This window comes from Notothenia rossii (genome assembly GCF_949606895.1).
Source record: "Notothenia rossii genome assembly, chromosome: 7".
Classification (NCBI taxonomy): domain Eukaryota; kingdom Metazoa; phylum Chordata; class Actinopteri; order Perciformes; family Nototheniidae; genus Notothenia; species Notothenia rossii.
Genome location: NC_136905.1, coordinates 68,953,043 through 68,971,498, shown reverse-complemented (window position 1 = coordinate 68,971,498; position 18,456 = coordinate 68,953,043). Strand labels below are relative to the sequence as shown.

General features: G+C 39.8%; 3 protein-coding genes across 4 annotated transcripts; 1 reads left to right on the top strand and 2 right to left on the bottom strand.

The window, feature by feature from the left end:
• Positions 1–107: 107 nt before the first annotated feature.
• Positions 108–8,452, bottom strand: aldh6a1 (aldehyde dehydrogenase 6 family, member A1). Its single transcript, XM_079691784.1, has 12 exons — positions 8,251–8,452; positions 7,760–7,798; positions 7,558–7,632; positions 6,786–6,947; positions 6,483–6,561; positions 5,715–6,017; positions 2,987–3,108; positions 2,453–2,642; positions 1,773–1,954; positions 1,508–1,687; positions 531–629; positions 108–430 (listed from the first exon to the last, which is right to left on the bottom strand). The coding sequence occupies exons 1-12, from the start codon at positions 8,386–8,388 to the stop codon at positions 326–328; spliced, it is 1,674 nt and encodes a 557-aa protein (XP_079547910.1). The 5' UTR covers positions 8,389–8,452; the 3' UTR covers positions 108–325.
• Positions 8,453–10,073: 1,621 nt separating this feature from the next.
• Positions 10,074–12,425, top strand: gstz1 (glutathione S-transferase zeta 1). Of its 2 annotated transcripts, none has more exons than XM_079691788.1 (9): positions 10,074–10,359; positions 10,677–10,728; positions 10,817–10,884; positions 10,983–11,063; positions 11,163–11,288; positions 11,425–11,500; positions 11,592–11,644; positions 11,926–11,975; positions 12,231–12,425. In XM_079691788.1, exons 1-9 carry the CDS (start codon positions 10,330–10,332, stop codon positions 12,355–12,357), a joined length of 663 nt encoding a protein of 220 aa, XP_079547914.1. In that variant the 5' UTR covers positions 10,074–10,329; the 3' UTR covers positions 12,358–12,425. The 2 variants fall into 2 exon arrangements, with proteins under 2 accessions (XP_079547914.1, XP_079547915.1); XM_079691789.1 differs by lacking the exon at positions 10,074–10,359 and adding an exon at positions 10,401–10,594.
• Positions 12,426–12,637: 212 nt separating this feature from the next.
• On the bottom strand, positions 12,638–18,041 carry LOC307045821 (uncharacterized protein). Its single transcript, XM_079691783.1, has 13 exons — positions 17,882–18,041; positions 17,623–17,793; positions 17,439–17,544; positions 15,147–15,284; positions 14,947–15,066; positions 14,702–14,879; positions 14,508–14,636; positions 14,214–14,401; positions 13,913–14,109; positions 13,728–13,819; positions 13,588–13,642; positions 13,213–13,310; positions 12,638–13,080 (listed from the first exon to the last, which is right to left on the bottom strand). Exons 1-13 carry the CDS (start codon positions 17,941–17,943, stop codon positions 12,860–12,862), a joined length of 1,755 nt encoding a protein of 584 aa, XP_079547909.1. The 5' UTR covers positions 17,944–18,041; the 3' UTR covers positions 12,638–12,859.
• Between the last annotated feature and the right edge of the window lie 415 nt (positions 18,042–18,456).

Genomic DNA, 18,456 nt, shown 5'->3' with positions numbered 1-18,456 from the left:
AACAAAACACAGTGCATCAGATAAAAACAATCATAGGAATACAAAGCTGTGTCCATGGCAACCTTCATTTATGGTATAACACTAAAGTTTCATGAAGTTTACAAAGCTTTAAAATCATTGTTGTATTTAATGAAATGACATGGCCTCAGCTGTACAGATTATTTTCATTGTTAAAACCTTGGCTGCAGTGGTTTACATTTACAGAGTATCTATATATACATATCTGATATAAAGTATTTAAAAAAGGTGATTATTATTTAACGTTTTAATACTAAAATTCTACACAGAGTGTCTACTGTTTAGGTAGTCTGGTTCATGGATGGAGTTAGCGTCCCATGGTCGGCATGGTAACAGCAGGGCTTGTCAAGGTGGAATCTTCAGCTTTCCATTGTGAGGTGACAGTTTTGATCTGTGTGTAGAACTGGATGCCCTGTGGAGAAAAAATAAAAACGTTTTCATCCAAACTCAGACTGCTACAGTTGTGCATGTATTTAACTTGTACTGATAGGATGGGTTTGTTGTTTTCATACTTGTTTGCCATAGAAGTTCATGTCGCCTCTGAAGGATCCTCTTGATCCAGTAAAGGAGAACATAGGCAGTGGGACAGGGATGGGAACGTTGACTCCAACCTGCAGAAAACAAGAGTTTTCGCTATCATTTCTATAAGTGTAAGCTTTGTTATACAATTCCCCCCAATTTTAAATTGCTAGTATGAGTAAGATGCAGCCTGAAAAGAGATGCGGTATATCCATGCCGTTTAAAAAACAAGCTAACATGATCTCAATAAACAAAGCTAAAGCTGTGGCTTATATTCCCAGTTCTGAAAGCAAAGCATCATCTTATGAAAGGGAAGAAAAACTAAATAAAAACATTTTTGTTTTGTAGGAAAAGGGGGCACAGCATTGTTTGTTTAGAATGTTTAAAAACAGCGGGAATAGATCTGGACGCACTATTGCCTTTTGGCGAAGGTGCAGGGCAAAAAAAAAAAAGTAGTTGTTTGTTGCATCGAAGTTTGGAGCGGAGAACGGCACATGGCCTGCGCAGCATTCCCCGACATGTGAACAGCAAACACAGGGCATAACTAAGGCTCCACAGGCAAACAAACAGGGTAAAGGCTGGCCATATTTATGCCTTGTCGTTGAACAGCAACCTAGGAATCCCTTTTGATTTAATTAAAGATTTCCCTCGTTGGATACTACCTGGAAAAATATTTCTATGTCCCCCTGTCTTCTATTAACGGACACATATTTGATGTAGCTATTTGTAGCCTTTACCGGTGGGGTAGTGGAGGGAAGGGGGATGCCGAATGTGTGTGTGTATTAGGTTAGGGGCAAACAAGGCTATACTTGACATGGAAAATAATAGTTTTTTTCAGTGGGTTTAAAGGTTTTCAAACAGAAATGTGATGTGCTCTCCCCTGGAGATGCTGCATAGACATGACAGAGGGATGTGAATGTCTCCTTTCTCCCAAAACAGAGGAACACATTTGGAGGCTGCAGCCACTTACCTGGCCCACATCCACCTCGTGAGTGTATTTGCGTGCAGTGGCGCCATTTGTGGTGAAGATGGCTGTGCCGTTGCCATAGGGGTTATTGTTGACCATGTTGATGGCATCGTCCAGAGTCTCTGCTTCGAGAACAACCAACACAGGCCCGAAGATCTCTTCAGTGTAGCACTTCATCTGAGGCTGGGAGAGCACGGCAGAACAGGTTTTACTGGCAGTTTAAAGAGGTTTTTACTGATGTGCACATTAAGACATTACACCCACGTACTGTGACATTGCCGAGGATGGTGGGACCCACAAAATTGCCATTCTCGTAACCCTTGACCTTGACGTTTCGGCCGTCCAGGAGCAGCTGGGCTCCCTCGTCCACACCGCTCTGGATCAGACTGCAGACTCTCTCCTTGGCCTGCGGAGAGATCATAGGCCCCACGTCTGCCCCAGGCTGGTCTCCTAGCGGGGCCCCATAAAAAACCAGCTGTAAGGTTTCATACCATGGCATTTGTATGATGTGAGCACATAAGTTGACGCTGACATTCAAATATGTCTTTTGCTACAAACACGCAAAACCAGGACGAGGGGCACCCTGAGGCACTCCCTCAAAAATTGATACTTAAGGGTTTCCTGTGTACTACAAAAATAAGAGTCCGTATCACTGCAGGCAGGGATAATCATCTATTTTACTCTGCATCAACTTCCTTCTCTCGAAGGGACTTGAGTCTCTGAACCGCTATTTAGGTCTTGGCCGCAGATCTGGCCACACATTTGCAGCAGGGCTGACTAAATGAGCTCTCGCTCCCAGCTGACTCCAATGTGAAGTTACAAAACGGCAAAAGGCGAGAGGTGTGGTTAAGGCAGCGTGGGTGGCCCCTAATTGACTAAACCCAAGGCCCTCGGGGGGAACAAGGGCTCGGGAGAGACAGATGAAGATCGGGTGATGGGGTGCAGTACCTGCGTTCACGCACAGAGCCTTAGAGCGCCCCACCAGCTCCGGCAGCCAGCTGCGGGCATCGCCCACCAGGATGGCCGTGGACAGAGCCATGCAGCGCTGCCCCGCTGCCCCGAACGCTGCACCAACCAGCTGGTTCAGAGTGTTCTCCTTGTTGGCATCAGGCATCACCACACCATGGTTCTTGGCTCCCTACAGTACAAGAAAAGTGGTTAGCCAGCTGCTGTTTAATCTCTTTACAGCAGCTGGCTAGTCACAAATCAGAACATAATATTAGGAAAATTAGGAAATGATGTACAAACACGGAAATGCTGTATAGTAAATGTGTTCAACATTTCAGTCCATAAATTAGATTCAGTTGACTGACATAAATCTAAATAATAGATGGAACATTTATAATTGTGGCTCTTGAACGTAGATGCACAGCTGGAGTCTCATCTGTACAGCTGATAGAGAGGAGGAACACAAAATGATCATCTGTTGGCCAATGCTACCACCTGCTGGACATTCACAGCATGTGTGAGTTTGATACTCACCATGTTGGACTGGACCCTCTTGCCATTTTTAGAGCCCCTCTCATAAATGTACTCCCCCGCTTGATTGGAGCCAACAAAGCTGATTGCCTTGATGGCAGGATGGTCGCAGATGAAATTCACAGCTGTGAAAGAAAGACAGCAGCTGTAATAACTGAGATATCTATTTAATAACGACAGTGATTAATAAGTGATATTTAAAAGTGTGTATCCGCATTATAGAATATATGACAAAAGAAGAACATTTGTATTGATTGAAGGGTCAATAAATAATTTTAAAAAGGCAATGTCGATCAAAATCTCAACAGATTTTTTTCCTGTGGAAAAACTAAGATTAAAGAGAAAAAGCAACAAAAACATTTTTGCCATGCATAAAATAAATGGTAAATAATATAATGTTTCAATAAAAACTCATCAGAAGCTTTCTGTTTAGTCGTAGATCAACAAATAACCAGTAATTAGCCATATTTTCAATAAGGAAATTGATTTGTTTGGATTTGCTAAACATCAGAGGGGTCAAAGGTAATTGTGTGTCTGTACCTCTGATGCTTAATAGACTGAAGTTTCAGACAGAGATTATGGAGTTTAGTGAATGGCATGATGGGCCGTAAACTGAAATCCACCTCAACATATCTTGACTTGGATGGGACATTTTTGACAAAACCAGTAAAAATTGCTAATCATCTGAATGATTATTTTCTTGATAAAGTAAAACATTTGAGGAGAAATATGAATCAAACTATAAATAGTAACTCCACATTTCTAATAAAGGATTTTAATTATGAAAAATAAGAAGTGTACATTTAAAATAGAAAAAGTGACAATTACAGATGTTGAATGTCTACTAGGTAAATGTAATGATAAACCATCAGGAGTGGATAATTTAGTTGGTACATTTCTTAGATATGTTGCTAATTTTGTTGCAGAGCCTATCTGTCATATTATACATTTGAGTATTGATAAATGTATTTGCCCACAGGCATGGAAAATAGCAACAATTATTCCACTTGCAAAAAAAACAACTGGACCATTTTCTGGTACAAATAGCCATCCAATAAGTTTATTAAAAGCATTAGCAAAGATAATGGAGAGAATAATTTTCAATCAAATACAAAAATACTTTGAAGGTAACAAACTGAATACTGTGTATCAACATGCTTACAGACCTGGCCATTCCACATGCACTGCTTTAACACAAATGACAGATGACTGGAAGGGCGAACTAGATAATAGGAAGTTAGTGGGTGCAGTACTACTTGATTTTAGTTCTGCTTTTGATGTCATTGACCATTCTTTGTTGTTACACAAGCTCGAACAATATGGTTTTAATTTTGAAACGCTGAGGTGGTTTGAAATTTACTTGACAAATCGAAGTCAAACTGTTTTATTAAATTGAAGTCTCTCAAAGATGAAAACAGTCACTTATGGAGTACCTCAGGGTAGTTGTTTGGGACCACTTTTATTTTCTATTTTTACAAATGACCTACCATTAGTGTTAGCAAAAGCTAAAATTCTAATGTATGCAGATGACTCAACAATATATTATGCAGCATCAACTACAAGAGAGTTGACAAATGTTATGAATAAAGATCTACTACTGATATCAGAGTGGGTCATAAATAATAAGTTGGTACTTAATGCGGGAAAAACAAAATCGTTATTAATAGGATCAAATCATCAGTTAAAAGGTGAACCAAAATTGCAACTACATTTAAACCATATTGAAATTGAACGGGACAAGGAGACAAAATTGCTAGGTCTAACCCTGGATCATAAATTATCTTGGTCTAAACAAATTGATAATGTTGTATGTAAAATGGGAAGGGGTGTGTCACTTGTAAAAAGAATTGTAAAATATTTGCCTATGGATGTCAGTAGACAAGTTTTGGATGCTTTGGTTCTGTCGCAGCTTGATTATTGTTTGGTTTTATGGTCTAGTGCTGCTGAAAAAGATTTAAACAAACTACAAGTAGCACAAAAATAAGGCAGCACGATGTGCACTGCAGTCCTCCTACAGAACCAGAGTCACTGAAATGCTGGAGACACTGAAATGGTTAACTGTCAGACAGAGGTCAACTTATATTTTATTAAATGTTGTCAGAAATATTATATATATATATATATATATAATATGCACAACATAACTATCAAACACGACATACAATAGAAGGAAGGTTTGTATTACCCAAATCTAAATCAAATATGGGACAGAAAACATTCATGTACAGAGCCATGATCAGCTGGAACTCTTTACCGGTCCACATCATTCAGGAAAATTCTCAAGTATTTCAAAAGGTTGCTAAAAAAATATTTAAGTATTATAAAGTAAATTTGAACTGTGCCTGTGGCTATGTATGCATATGTTATTATGTTATTATGTACACTTATTTGTATTTACTTTTGTTTGGCCTTAGGATGGCGTTAATTGGATGACCATTTTAGTTTTCACTTCATACAGCACTGTAAATTCCATGCATGAGCTATTTTGTTTTGTTTTAATTTTGTTGTATGTATGTTTATGTATGTTTTGAGTGTGTGAGGACCCCAGGAAGAATAGCCAATGCTCATGCTAGTGCTAATGGGAATCCTAAAAAAGACATAAAGACATATGTATATCCTGTTTCCAAGTGAACATGTCAAGATGTCACATATTTAGTAAATGTGGCCTTAATCATCTGCCCTATACAATATGTTCTGACAGTAACTAAAGGTAACAGAGACCAACTCTCACCGTCGTGTTGGCCGTGGATGAGGTTGAGTGTCCCGTCCGGAGCTCCGGCATCCTGCATCATCTTGGCCAGCAGCATGGCGCAGCCCGGCACCCGCTCGGACGGCTTCAGCAGGTAGGTGTTGCCAGACACCATGCCCATAGGGAACATCCAGAGAGGGATCATGGCGGGGAAGTTGAAGGGTGCAATGCCAGCACATACCCCGATAGGCAGGCGGTAAGTGTAGGTGTCCATGTCTTTGGTGATGGAGGGCAGGGTCTCACCGAGCATCAGAGAGGTTATGCTGCATGCGTGCTCCACAACCTCTGCAAAAACAATAAACATAGATTTATTTGTAGCATACAAACTGTGTGTGTGTGAGTGTATGATCTGCTTTACTGAGTGTGTTGACTGTGTGGAAGTCCAGACAATGTCTAAAAAACTATTTCTGAAAATGATTTAATAAGAGATTAGGCTTCTTCAATGTAGAATATATTGTTCTGGTGAAATGAGTGAAAGCTGAATCAGATATATTTCAACAGTCAAAAAAAGAATTCCATATTAATCCCACATTAATAACCAGCAATCACGTGTGGCAATCATTCAAAGGCTTCAGAAAGAAACTGCCCTTTGTCCTGGTTTAGTATCACTTATTAACTACTCCTGCAACCACAAACTGAAAGCCTGCCTAAAATGTAGCATGGCTTAAACGCTTACATATTTGTTGCCCTTTGTAAAGGTGCAATATGTGCACGTGTGTGTCCGCGTGTGAGTGAGTGAGATAAGCTTACGCAATCCTCTGAACACATCCCCCTCTGCATCTGCAAGGGTTTTGCCCTGTTCCAGTGTGATCGACTTGGCAAGTTCTTTCTGAAACAAAAGTTTGGGCCCTTCTTATTCCTTTTCTTAGATGTTATCTGAACTACAGTTTTATTATACAGTTTAAACAGTAGGCTCTGAACTAATGTGGAAATGTTCAAAAAGCAAATTTGCAAAAAGTAGTGAATTTAAACTTCAAGTTGAACAGTCCTAAATGGTAGTGTCTTGTTTCCAGTTGCACCTTATTCAACCTTACTGTATACCCTCTGACTTACAATGTTGTCCTTGATAATCTGCTGATAGCGCAGAAAGACCTGCTGCCGGGCCAAGATGGAGGTCTCAGACCAGGAGCGATAAGCTCTGGAGCAAGAGTCCACGGCAGCCAACATCTCCTCCTGGGTGGCTTTGGGTACTCGGGTGATCACCTCGTTGGTAGCCTGCAGAGGAGAAAAAAAAAGAACGTGTAAATGTACATTATTATTCTAAAGATTACTTTTTTCAACCTGCAGGGAATGTTGGAGTTCATTCACATTAGGAATGGTAACAGGTCAATCCTAGCATGTGTTTAACTTAGATATGTGAGCTTTCCTACACTTGCAGGTCAGAGTTCATCAGTAACACATTACTTGATTTCCCCATTCAACCCTTAAGAAAACATTTATGATTTTTAGGTGATGACTTGTAATCCAAGTGTTGCGGAAATTTAATAAATATTCCCCTATGACAAACAGTTTTTTTTTATAACATGTTTTTTTCCTAATTCTAAATTAATTTTGATGTGTTAATACGTAATGAAAGATAATGTGAATGTGCTTTAATAGATAGGCCAAATACACATTTCGACATTTGCAAATTTTTCTAAAAGTTATTGGAGGATGCTCAACTTCTAAAACCAGTTTATACCAACAGGCAAGGACATTATCTAACACGTGAGATTAAGCAACTCCATAGATTTAGCTGTTTAAACCATGTTTGAGCTACCAAACTACAGTTTAGCATAACGATGTACAGTACAGTTTCTTGATCCAGGACAGGTGGAATACTTACAGGATTGTGTATATCCAGCCATTCTGAGGTTTTGGATTCAACAAACTTCCCATCAATGAATAGCTTGGTGGTGGGCTGTGGGGAGAGATGTAACATCATGTATAGTTGACCTTAAAGATAGCAAGTTAATGATCAATGTATGAGATTTGATGTAAAGTGTAATTGCAGCCTGACAATTAAGTGTAAGCCGTTCTCAACTCACCACTGAGGAGTAGCACATGCGGCCAACTTGAAGTGGGACCTGAGAAAGAAACACAGTAGGACGTCTGAATTTACAGATGCAATGAATATCATCCACCTGTCTAAAAACAACAATCCTAGGTTTGGCTACATACTTTGTAAAACGTTGCAGACAAGATTAATGAGCAACTAGGCCTATGTGTGTGGAGACAGAAATGGCTTGAGGACAAAGTCAAGTTTATTGAAGTAGAGTGAAATCAAATGTCAACACAGAATAGTAGGCCACTTGCTTCATACTATAAATTATCTCATTAAAGTTGATGCATTATCAAAATGTCATATAGAATATCCTCTAAAGAGAAGTTCATCTGTGAAACAAATGCCTAAAGCAACCCAGACCTAAATCCTGCAGCACATGACTTACTGTACTGTAAACAAAGTGAGCTGTCAAGCTTGCCTCCGTCATTTGCAACTGAGGGGAGAAATAAACCATAAAATACTTTGATATCTTACCTTTGCCTTTAGCGCTGATCTTAATGCGGTGGTCGCCATAATGGACATGTTACTACGAACTTGTTTGGTCCAACTCCGCAGGTAGGACAGTGGCCAGCCAAAATTAAAGAAACATGCAGCTATCTCCCTCACTGACATTTATTACCAGTGGGCGGGCTTTTACAAAATCCAAGCTTGCTGTTCGCTCCATGGTCGCACTTCCACGAATAGTAAGTCTGATTGGTCAACTGTGGGTGCGTTATATCAAATCGCTAGATGGGGAATTATATAATCCCGCCTCAGCTCTGAAAGTCTACTTTTCATTGGATAAAACGCATTCACGTTAGTTACGCAATCGGGAGCTGAACTGTGCCCCCACAGTAAGGATGGGAATTCCGGCTCTTCTTGGTGAGCCGGATCATTTGGCTCGGCTCACCAAGAAGAGCCTGCTCTTTTGGCTCCCAAACGGCTCTTCAGTTTACCACATATTATACCTTTTATAATTAAATCAAATGTAGCCCTGTTTTGACTAATGAATGATGTATAGGCCTATGTGTACACATATTATATATCACTTAAATTAATCAATACATCCTTTGTACTGAAGTATTCAAAAGTAAAAATTACATGTTTAATATAAATGATTTGCTGTGGCCAAATGTTTTCATTGCATTTACAGACCCTTGTAACTCTCTGATACCACCCCATGAATTCACTGACTTGCTTGTAGAACCACGCTACACAAAACGGATAGCAACACCTATAAAAACTATTTAAAAAAGGGGCTACTGTACCGACATTTTAAAATTATATTTAAAGAAAAGGCCGATTCTTTGAGCTGCAGCTGACCACGCCCCCCTGCAGGAGAGGGGAGCGTGCTCTAAGATCAGCTGCAGGGCTCTCAGAAGAGGGGGAGAAAAAGAGATCTCCCTCCTCCCTCCTCCGTGTTTTATTCTTATAGAAGTAAGAAGAGAAGTAACGGGGCAGAAACCCTCCTTTTTACGCATGCGTTCCAGACATAGATGGCGACACATATTCAGTTGATATTTACTTTGGCATTAGGGCAGGGATATCTAGATACTTTCCAAGGTTTGACATAATAATAATAATAATAATAATAATAATAATAATAATAATAATAATAATAAATGGGATTTATATAGCGCTTTTCTAGACCCAAAGACGCTTTACATTATGAGTCAGGTCGACAAACAAAACAAGAACAAAAACACAAACAAAAACAAAAGACAAAACAAAAACAGAAAATTAGTCAGGAGGATGTTGGTTCAGAGGGGGGAGGGGCGGGTTTAAGGATAAGCAGAGTTGAAGAGGTGGGTTTTGAGACGGGACTGGAACAGGGTGAGGGAATCAGACTCACGGAGGTCTTGGGAGAGGGAGTTCCAGAGCTTCGGGGCTGCCACAGAGAAGGCTCTGTCCCCGAAGCTCCGGAGTTATGAATTGTGTTACTTTTAAAGCAAGCAACGATGTTTTCAAATCTGTAATCAAAAAGCTCCTCAAAAACACTATCGAAGCAGTTCCTGCCGTTACTACGTTAGTTCAAACAGTAACAACGGACTATTTTTTCTTTAGCGGATGCATGTCAAATTAAATAAATACATACAACTATTTTCTAAATCAATAAAATCATTTTCTAAATCCATAAAAGCGTTTCAATTAATATTGGGAGTCAATATTGGGAGTTACTTTGTTGAGAATGTGGCCATGTAATAAGCGGGATAATGTGCACATTGCACATTGCATAATGTGCCTTCATGCCGATCTAGATCCCTCCGCAAAAAAAAGAAGAAGAACCGGCTCCCGTCGTTCACTTAAAAGAGCCGGCTCTTTGAACCGGCTCGTTCGCGACCGACACATCACAGTGCAGTGCTGCTAAAACTCAGGAAAGCTAGTTTGAGTCAGACTGAGAGCGACAGAGATTTGCCTTACCCGAGCAATGTTGAATGTCATGACATTATGTTATTAGTGAACGTAAGAGACTGGAAGAGGGACTGTTCTGTTAAATGTGAAGGACATCATCGACATCTAAGCAGCACAGTTTATCCTGAACATTAATGCGATACAGTTACCACAGCCACAACAATGCACTTGTCCTTAGTTTGCCGCGCCAAGGTAGCCTACTGTTATTCCACTCTTAGCTGTTTGCAAAGTGTGTGTGCACCAAATGTGAACCAAATGAAGGCCAGATGTTGCTTAGTCATGGGCCAAAGAGTAGGTAGGAGGGATTTTAGGAGCACATCCTATTGGCTACTGGAGGATGATGTTAAACTGTAGAAAAACTGCAGTAGTGGATTCAGTATAGTTTAGTTAAAACTCGAGGAAGATAGCTATGGCAACTCAAGACAAGGTGAACCAGGAGACACAAGAAACGGTAACTGTGTAATGCGATTTCCAAATAGACTAAAGTTTCTGTTTTGTTTTCTTTGTAGCCTGTTCTTCATGGATACTTCAGAAGTTCCTGCTCCTGGAGGGTTCGCATTGGTAAGTTATGTCAAGGAATCTGACAATGTATCTGTAACTTGACGCATGTTCAATTCAACAATGTAATCATTTATTATTTGTGCATCAGCTTTTGCTCTAAAAGGCATTGAATATGACCAGGTTCCAGTCCATCTGATCAAAGATGGGGGTCAGCAGGTACAGTTTACACACACGATAAACCTCAATACAGAAATAATATATTGTTTGTGACAATTAACGTTTTTAGTCTAACCAAAGTCCTTTATGTGCTCAAGCATACTGAACAGTACAAGACATTCAACCCCATGCAACAAGTACCTGCAGTTGAAATTGATGGCATCACCCTTTCTCAGTCAGTGAGTCCCCAAATGCTTTACCTACAGTATGTAATCCTATAAAACACATGTTATTTAACGAACTTGAAAATGACTGATAATGGTTTCTTGCCCACACAGTTGGCAGTGATCCAGTACATCGATGAGACCAGGCCAGGGCCTCCACTTCTCCCTGCAGACCCAAAGAAACGTGCCCAGGTCCGGATGATAAGTGACATCATTGCCTCCGGTATTCAGCCTCTGCAGGTGAGAAGACCAATTATGGTATAGTCAGACTAAAGCAGAAAGTTCAAACACTTATTGAGCTGCAAGTTCAGGTGTGACATTTTCTATAAAGGTCACAACACATGTTACTTAATAATGAATGTCTGTACATTTTCAGAATTTGCACGTGATTCAGAAGATGGGAACAGAAAAGGTGCAGTGGGCCCAGCACTTCATTGATCGAGGCTTTCAAGGTAGGTAGAGGTCCATCTTCTAAAAAAAATACATAAGCACCTTATTCTAAGATTCATCAATTTTCATTTGCAATATGAACATCTGTTTCAGCTCTTGAGCCCCTTCTGAAGCAAACAGCAGGAAAATATTGTGTAGGTGACGAGGTAAGAGGCATGACTAATTTATTTTTGATTGATCAAATGTATATGTATTATGATTGTTGTTGTAAACATATTTGAATAGTTTGCAATACTATTTGAGTTATATTAATCCTGTTACCTATAACCTGACAGAGGTTTGAAATAAGCCCAGTTGGTTTTCCTTCTGTTCCTGCAATGTGTATCTTTCTATATAATCTTATATCATTTCATTCTGAAAACATATTGAAGCTTTACAGCAGTGTGATAAACAGACTTTTATATCCGACTTATTGTTTACCTTTCAGATATCCATGGCAGACATCTGTCTGGTCCCACAGGTCTACAATGCAGAGAGGTAGGTGATCAGAAATGTCATTAAAACTGATACATAAATATCAGATTAACACTCAAGTCTCCCTGAACAATTATTAATCAACATGAATTTCATTGCAACAAAAAGGTAATACGAAAAAAAAGGGATCATTATTATATATATTTGATAGTCATCACTTTTTTAAATTACCTTGTTTACGTGCCATTAGTTGCTTTGCGCATCATTAAACAGGCTACATAGAAGCATGACCCCCCCCTCTGTCTTTAATCTCTACAGGTTCAAAGTGGATGTCGAGCAGTATCCAACTATCAAAAGGTTGAATGAAACCTTACTTCAGATTGAAGCTTTCAGAGTGAGCGACCCGTCCTGCCAGCCGGACACACCCGAGGACCTGCGAGCATAGAACAACTCAGCAGCTTAAAACAACTTTGTAATAGTCATTTGTAAAAAATAAAGATGCTTTGGAAATAATCACATTTTCTTTTGTGTTACTTTAGATTAGTAGACAAGAAAACTTTGAGTTAAAAAATATTTATTGGCATTACATGTACATTTTGATTTTATCCATTGAACCCAGTCCATCAGTTTACCCTCAAATAAATATTGATATGTGGAGACAAGGTAGAGGACATGAAGTAATGTACAAAACATGGATATATTTGTTATTCAAAGTTCAAAACCTCTAAGCTTACTGCTTGGAGAGTATTGACTGGAAGGGGTATGTAGGTTTTTTTTTTTTAAAGGAACAATAGCAGAAGATCACATCATTCAAAAATGATATGAAGTAAAGACAAACAACCAAATAGAAAACATAGATCCAAACACATCTTTCTGTCATGTTAGACCTCAGCATCCTCTACCTTTTAAAAAAAAAAAAACAATTGTCCCGAATGGGTTTCTTCCAATCACTTGTCCCCAGGGATCTCCACTGTGCACTTGACTGTGTCCTTGTAGAAGGTACCGGAGCAGTCTGATCCACCGAACACGAGCACTCTACAGTGGACCCTGACATTTTCCTTGTTCTCTGCGTCTGTCAGGATGGAGCAGCCCAACGTTATCATGCTGTGTCCTGCACGAGGCATGGAGCACAGCAGGGGAGACGCCACTGAGCTCCACATGTTGGTCTCTGAGGAGAAATCAAAGCAGTTTGTTTTTTTGTGAAACCTTAAATAAGTGTGACTTAAAGTAAAAGGACACACAACACCAACTTTTTTTTACATTATGATAATATGATGAGATTGAAGGGACACAAACTCACTCGTGTTTAAGATATGGACATCCTGCAGAGCTCCAATTGCACTGCAACCTCCACTGACTAAAATCCTGTCGTCTGAAACTGGTAGAGCTGCATGAAACCTGTTTATGTAAAGACAAGGACAATTTGTATGTGAAGCATAATGGTTCCTTAGCCAGTTTCTAAACAAAATGTTAACTATTACTGTCAGTATTCATATTGAGCCAAAATAAATCTAACAGAATGCAGAAAGATGGTATTGTTTTATCATTGAGAATTATATCTTGTGTAAAAAAGACATCAAGTTCAAACGAGTTCTGCTTAAAAGACACCAAAAATTTAAAAAAACAGATGGCTACATTTATGACAGCTCTCAAGTTTGATTTGTTCTGCACTCACCCTCGGGGCAGCGGTGGCATATTCCCACTCTTCACAGCTGTGTACTCCATGAGGCCTTCATTTAAAAACAGAATACACATTTGTATCAATTTCTGAACAAGGACTGTTGCCCTAACAGAGCCACCAAATCTTCATCTTACCCAGATCTAGAACATGGAGATCGTTAAGGTAGGTAGCAGTCTTCCGTCCACCAAATATGATCAACTTATTTGACAGCAGTGTAGCTGAGTGCCTGTTTGATACAAAAATAAGCATGGGGTCAATATACTAAGAAACAGCATTTGAGGAGGACAGCGAATAGTGTTTTTAAAAAAAGGATACTGACCCAAACCGAGGCAGAGGTCTGTCCCCATCCACAATCGGCTGGTACCAGAGTTCAAACTCTGGGTTAAAGATATATAGAACATTGCTGCAGGATTTATCCACAGAAGAATGGCTCGGCTGAACTCCACCGAAGACAAACAGCTCTTTCTTGTAAAAGGCTGCCGAGTGATACGCCACATTTGGAACATTCCCCTTTGCCTAAAAGGGGGTTAATGCATGACAAAGCAAAAAGACGATTGCCCAACTATACATCTGCTTGAGTATTTGACTGAATATCAGACCGCAACTTGCAACAAACCCACAGTGACAAGCCTCCACGTCCAGGTCAGAGTGTTAAGGATGTAGAGCTCATTGTAGCGCTGACCCTCCCTCAGACCACCGTAAACAAACACTGACTTGGAGTCTGGGTCGTAGGTCGCAGAGTGTCCTCGGGCACATAGTGGCACGGATCCAGAGGAGGAGGAGTTCATGGGGAACCAGAAGTCATTGTCTGGAAAGAGGTCACCAAGGACTTTATGGCTTTCCATTTTATCTTCATTCGTCCTCTGCATATAGTAAGGAATAGAAAAACGGGTAATTAACAAAACTCCACTGACCTAACTCCAGTTTCCACAGGGAGTCCTTGCAGTGGTTTTGACCTGCTGTCTCCCCTCCAATGAGGATGGCTGTGTCAGGGTCGCTCAGACACATCGTATGGCTCCAGCGCATTGATGGACACACTGAAGCTAAAATCACAAGCTCCGTCAAAATCCATTCTTTGCATTAAAATGTGACTGTTACGTTTTCTGACCTTCTCTGTTGTCATTCTTTATCTGCACAGTCATTTCCTCCATGCTGTTCATCCTGGACAGCCTGATTTTCTTTGGGGATGAATGCTGGTCTGCGTCCTTTGCGAGGATCTCCGTGTCCTCAGTGCTCCATGTCAGTTGGCCTTTCTTACTGATAACTGTCCGTCTGGGTGTCTTATCCTACATCACAGATTAAGTCACTCATCTTGCATGCAGATATTAAAATACTCTTGACCAAGACTCTTACCGTAGGCCAAACTCTGGGTTTATCTTCAATAGTGGACTCACTGGTGTCAATTATATTAACTTGAATGTCAGCATCAGAGCAAACACTATCCGCCAACAATTGTGACGAGTTGGTAGTTATCTGCAAGGCAGGAACAATAATGAAATATTGTAAGAAACAAGTAGATTACGGCAAAAACAATTGTGAGCATATTATCTCACCGTTTCATTTTCAGCGTTTTGGGGTAACGTGCAAGAGAGATCAGTGGTATCGTGCTCTGGTTCTGGCATTCTAAATGTCCTTTGAACCAGAGGAGTGCTGCTGAAGATGCTGGATTTATCCTGGGGCTGGTCACAAGTCTTAGGAGGAATACAAAAAAAAACAGTCTCATAATAACCCAGGAAGTAAATGAAGCATCCCTTCTATCTCTAGAAAATGTATCTTCAACCAATAGTGTTTGTATCAGTCAGGTATAGACAGTATGTTTTACATGGTAGAGTAACAAAGTACATTCAACCAGTTAAGGTTAATGCCCCCCGGTACCGGGCATTTTTCCTAAATAAGGTCCCATGGAGGCCCACCGGAAAGGGAGGGACTTCGCCTCTCTATTAGCTGCTACTATAGAGAGGCGAAGTCCATCCCTTTCCGGGGGACCTCCATGGGACCTTATTTCGGAAAAAGTATGATTGAAGTCAATGGCGAGAGAAAGATTATCTTTCAATCCCGTCTGGATTGTGCCATGAATTACACATATGACATTCGTCAAATTTTAAAAGATAATTTTGCAAGTCAAAAAAAGAAAAATGTGTCGTAAAACTGGGAAGTAACACTTTTTTTTTGTGTGAAACCGCTCAATGAACTACATCTCCCGTCTCGCACCACACACCAAGACGGCCGTCACGTTAGCACATTTCACTTCTTTCTTTCAGAATGAGGCAAAAAGTATTAAAAGAGGTGAAAATCACAACAAGTCTGGGCGTGTTGAGAGCTGTACATACACTAAAGGGGAGTTAGTCGGTTCCGTAAGAGCCAGCATGCGGGACCGGGATTTGTAGTCTTTAGTTGCATATTTTTCATAGTCTTATATTTCAACAGTTTTATGACAAACTGACTGTTTTGACATGGAAATTATTTTTTAAGATTGACAAACATCATATGTGTAATTCGTGGCACAATTCAAACAGGATCGGAAGATAATCTTTCTCTCCCGTTTGACTTCAATACATAATTTTTCCGAAATAAGGTCCCATGGGTCGGAAGCAGATGGGCGGGACTTCGCCTCTCTATAGCTATACTAGAGTGTATGACAGCTTCCGGTTCTGGGGCATTCTGGCTACGCATCACTCATTCACCAATGGGTAATGTTTAGATGGATTTGAGGAACATCCCCTCGATTCTATTGGCTCCAACAATAAAAAAAAGAGGTGTCAATCATCAAAATCGACCAAGGGGGCCAGAGATATGGAAAAATGCACTCAAATGACATCAGAAGTGGGTTGTTTTTTTCTAAATCTCTCCAAAAAAAAGTAAAATGTCACTTATTTTGCATCAATCTTGATACAGGATACTTATAAATAGTTATAGTTTGGATTCCTAAAGCTTTTAGTCTACTATCCCATCATTCAAGGGTGATTTTCACTATGAAGTAATGTTTTTTCTTTTTTGGACGGACGCTATAATTTACATTTTTTTACCATGTTCAATTTGAATTTACTAAAAATTCTATATTGATTCTGACTTTTCTACATCCAACTAACAGATTCATCATTGCTTTGAGAAAATGATTATTAAATGTACCCCTTTTAGAAGTGAAGATAATAGTCAATTGTTCTGGGAATGTCATTTTCGAGCCTGAGGCCTGAAAAACAGGCTCGGGGCTGAACTCCATTTTAGGCAACTTGTACTTTACTACATTTTAGAGGTAAACATTGTTCTTTTAACTCCACTACATTTATCTGACAGCTGTTACTTTAACAATATAACAGTTTTTATCCCTTTTCTGTTCAGTGAAAACCACATCTTCAGATGCGTTTGTGATCATTTTAAGGAAGCATTATATCCTAAATTGGGAGATAAAATGATCCTGCTTCATAAGTTAAATATAGCATTTCAAAACACTTGGATCAACTTCAAAGATGCTTCATCACAAAGCTTAAACTAGCTGACAGTATAAAAAAAAGTTAAAAAATAGACCCGACCCTAAAGATCTACAGCAGTAAAATGCACAACACACAATGACACAGCAGAATCATTCATCTAAAAACATTATATAATTGTTAAACATTGGGACCATTTTACAACCCTATCAACATTTTTTACTTAAACATGTTGCTGATTACACTTGCATGTTTTTATATTAGTAAGGTTTTAAATGCAGGCTTTTTACTTGTAGTGGAGTATGCTTACTTCAGTGAACTATTTTGATTCCTCCGAGTCCTGCACCAATTGCTTTAAAATATTAATTGTGTTTTTTTTTTTTATCTTAACATGAACTGGTGACAGTTATTACTTACCTCTCCACACACTGTGAGCACAATCTTGCCATAAACTCCTCTCCTGCCTCTCGCTGCTGCGACTGTGACAATGTCAGGGCTCCAGTCCCCCTCCCAGATCAGGCACCTGAGTTCAAAGTAAACATTTTACACATTTGGACTGTATCAAGACTAATATTAAGATGTAGACTTGTTCTCCACAAACCTCTCTATGGGAGACAAAGTCCCAATCTTCTGGGCTGGTACTTCTGCACTGACCAGAACATCTACCGAGATTGTGGTCTCGCTGCTTTTCCATTCTCCAAGACCGAAGATGACCAGGTGTTTGGGGAGAGGCAGTGGGATGTGGACCTGAAAGCAACTTCGGTTGGATTTCCTGCGGAGGGCGAGAAACGCCATGACATGTTAGAATTGGGGTTTTAGGCGTGTAAACTGCTGTATGAAGGGTTTCCAAAAAGGCCTACCTGATGAACTGACGGGGAGCGTCACGCAGGGAACAAAGCACATAAAAACTCAGCCTCCCCATGTTGTTTCAGATACCTTCAGAGCACTGCAGCAGATACTGAAAAGTTTGGTGCGACCTGAAGCATCGGTAATCACTTCTGATTGGCTGAGGGGCGTTGTGAAGACGAACAGCTGAGACAGTAGGCCAATTAATGTATTAATTAACACCTGCGAAGTTCCGCTGTGTCTCTGAACACTATGCAAGAATGAATTAAAAAGCTAAACATGTTTTCAGTGAGTAAAGTATTTCCTTACCTGTATTGGCTGATGAACTGGAAATAGGGCTAACTGGAATTAAAGAAAGGACACACTGAAATATATACACAAAAAAATAGCCAGATGACTTAAAAATATTTGCACCTGTATAACAATGTCAGCCTTATATTTATCGGAGGAAAAAACTGATTTCAGCTATTTTTGTGGAGGAATATGCTTGTAATGTTCAGTTTATGGTTCACCGTACGAAGAGAGATTTTTTTTAATGAGCTTGCATTGTCATTTTTTGAGCTGTGTTTTAGGTTTCATTTACATTTGT

Coding starts and splice junctions, on each gene's coding strand:
- aldh6a1 (XM_079691784.1), bottom strand. CDS start 8,388: ATGTCAGTGAGGGAGATAGCTGCATGTTTCTTTAATTTTGGCTGGCCA. Junction 7,633..7,759: donor GCATGTGCTACTCCTCAGTG/GTGAGTTGAGAA, acceptor CTCTCCCCACAG/CCCACCACCAAGCTATTCAT. Junction 6,948..7,557: donor GGCTGGATATACACAATCCT/GTAAGTATTCCA, acceptor TCTCCTCTGCAG/GCTACCAACGAGGTGATCAC.
- gstz1 (XM_079691788.1), top strand. CDS start 10,330: ATGCACTTGTCCTTAGTTTGCCGCGCCAAG. Junction 11,501..11,591: donor CATTGATCGAGGCTTTCAAG/GTAGGTAGAGGT, acceptor CATCTGTTTCAG/CTCTTGAGCCCCTTCTGAAG. Junction 11,645..11,925: donor AATATTGTGTAGGTGACGAG/GTAAGAGGCATG, acceptor TTTACCTTTCAG/ATATCCATGGCAGACATCTG.
- LOC307045821 (XM_079691783.1), bottom strand. CDS start 17,943: ATGGGGAGGCTGAGTTTTTATGTGCTTTGTTCCCTGCGTGACGCTCCC. Junction 14,880..14,946: donor AACCCAGAGTTTGGCCTACG/GTAAGAGTCTTG, acceptor TCTGTGATGTAG/GATAAGACACCCAGACGGAC. Junction 13,081..13,212: donor TGTCCATATCTTAAACACGA/GTGAGTTTGTGT, acceptor ATTTCTCCTCAG/AGACCAACATGTGGAGCTCA.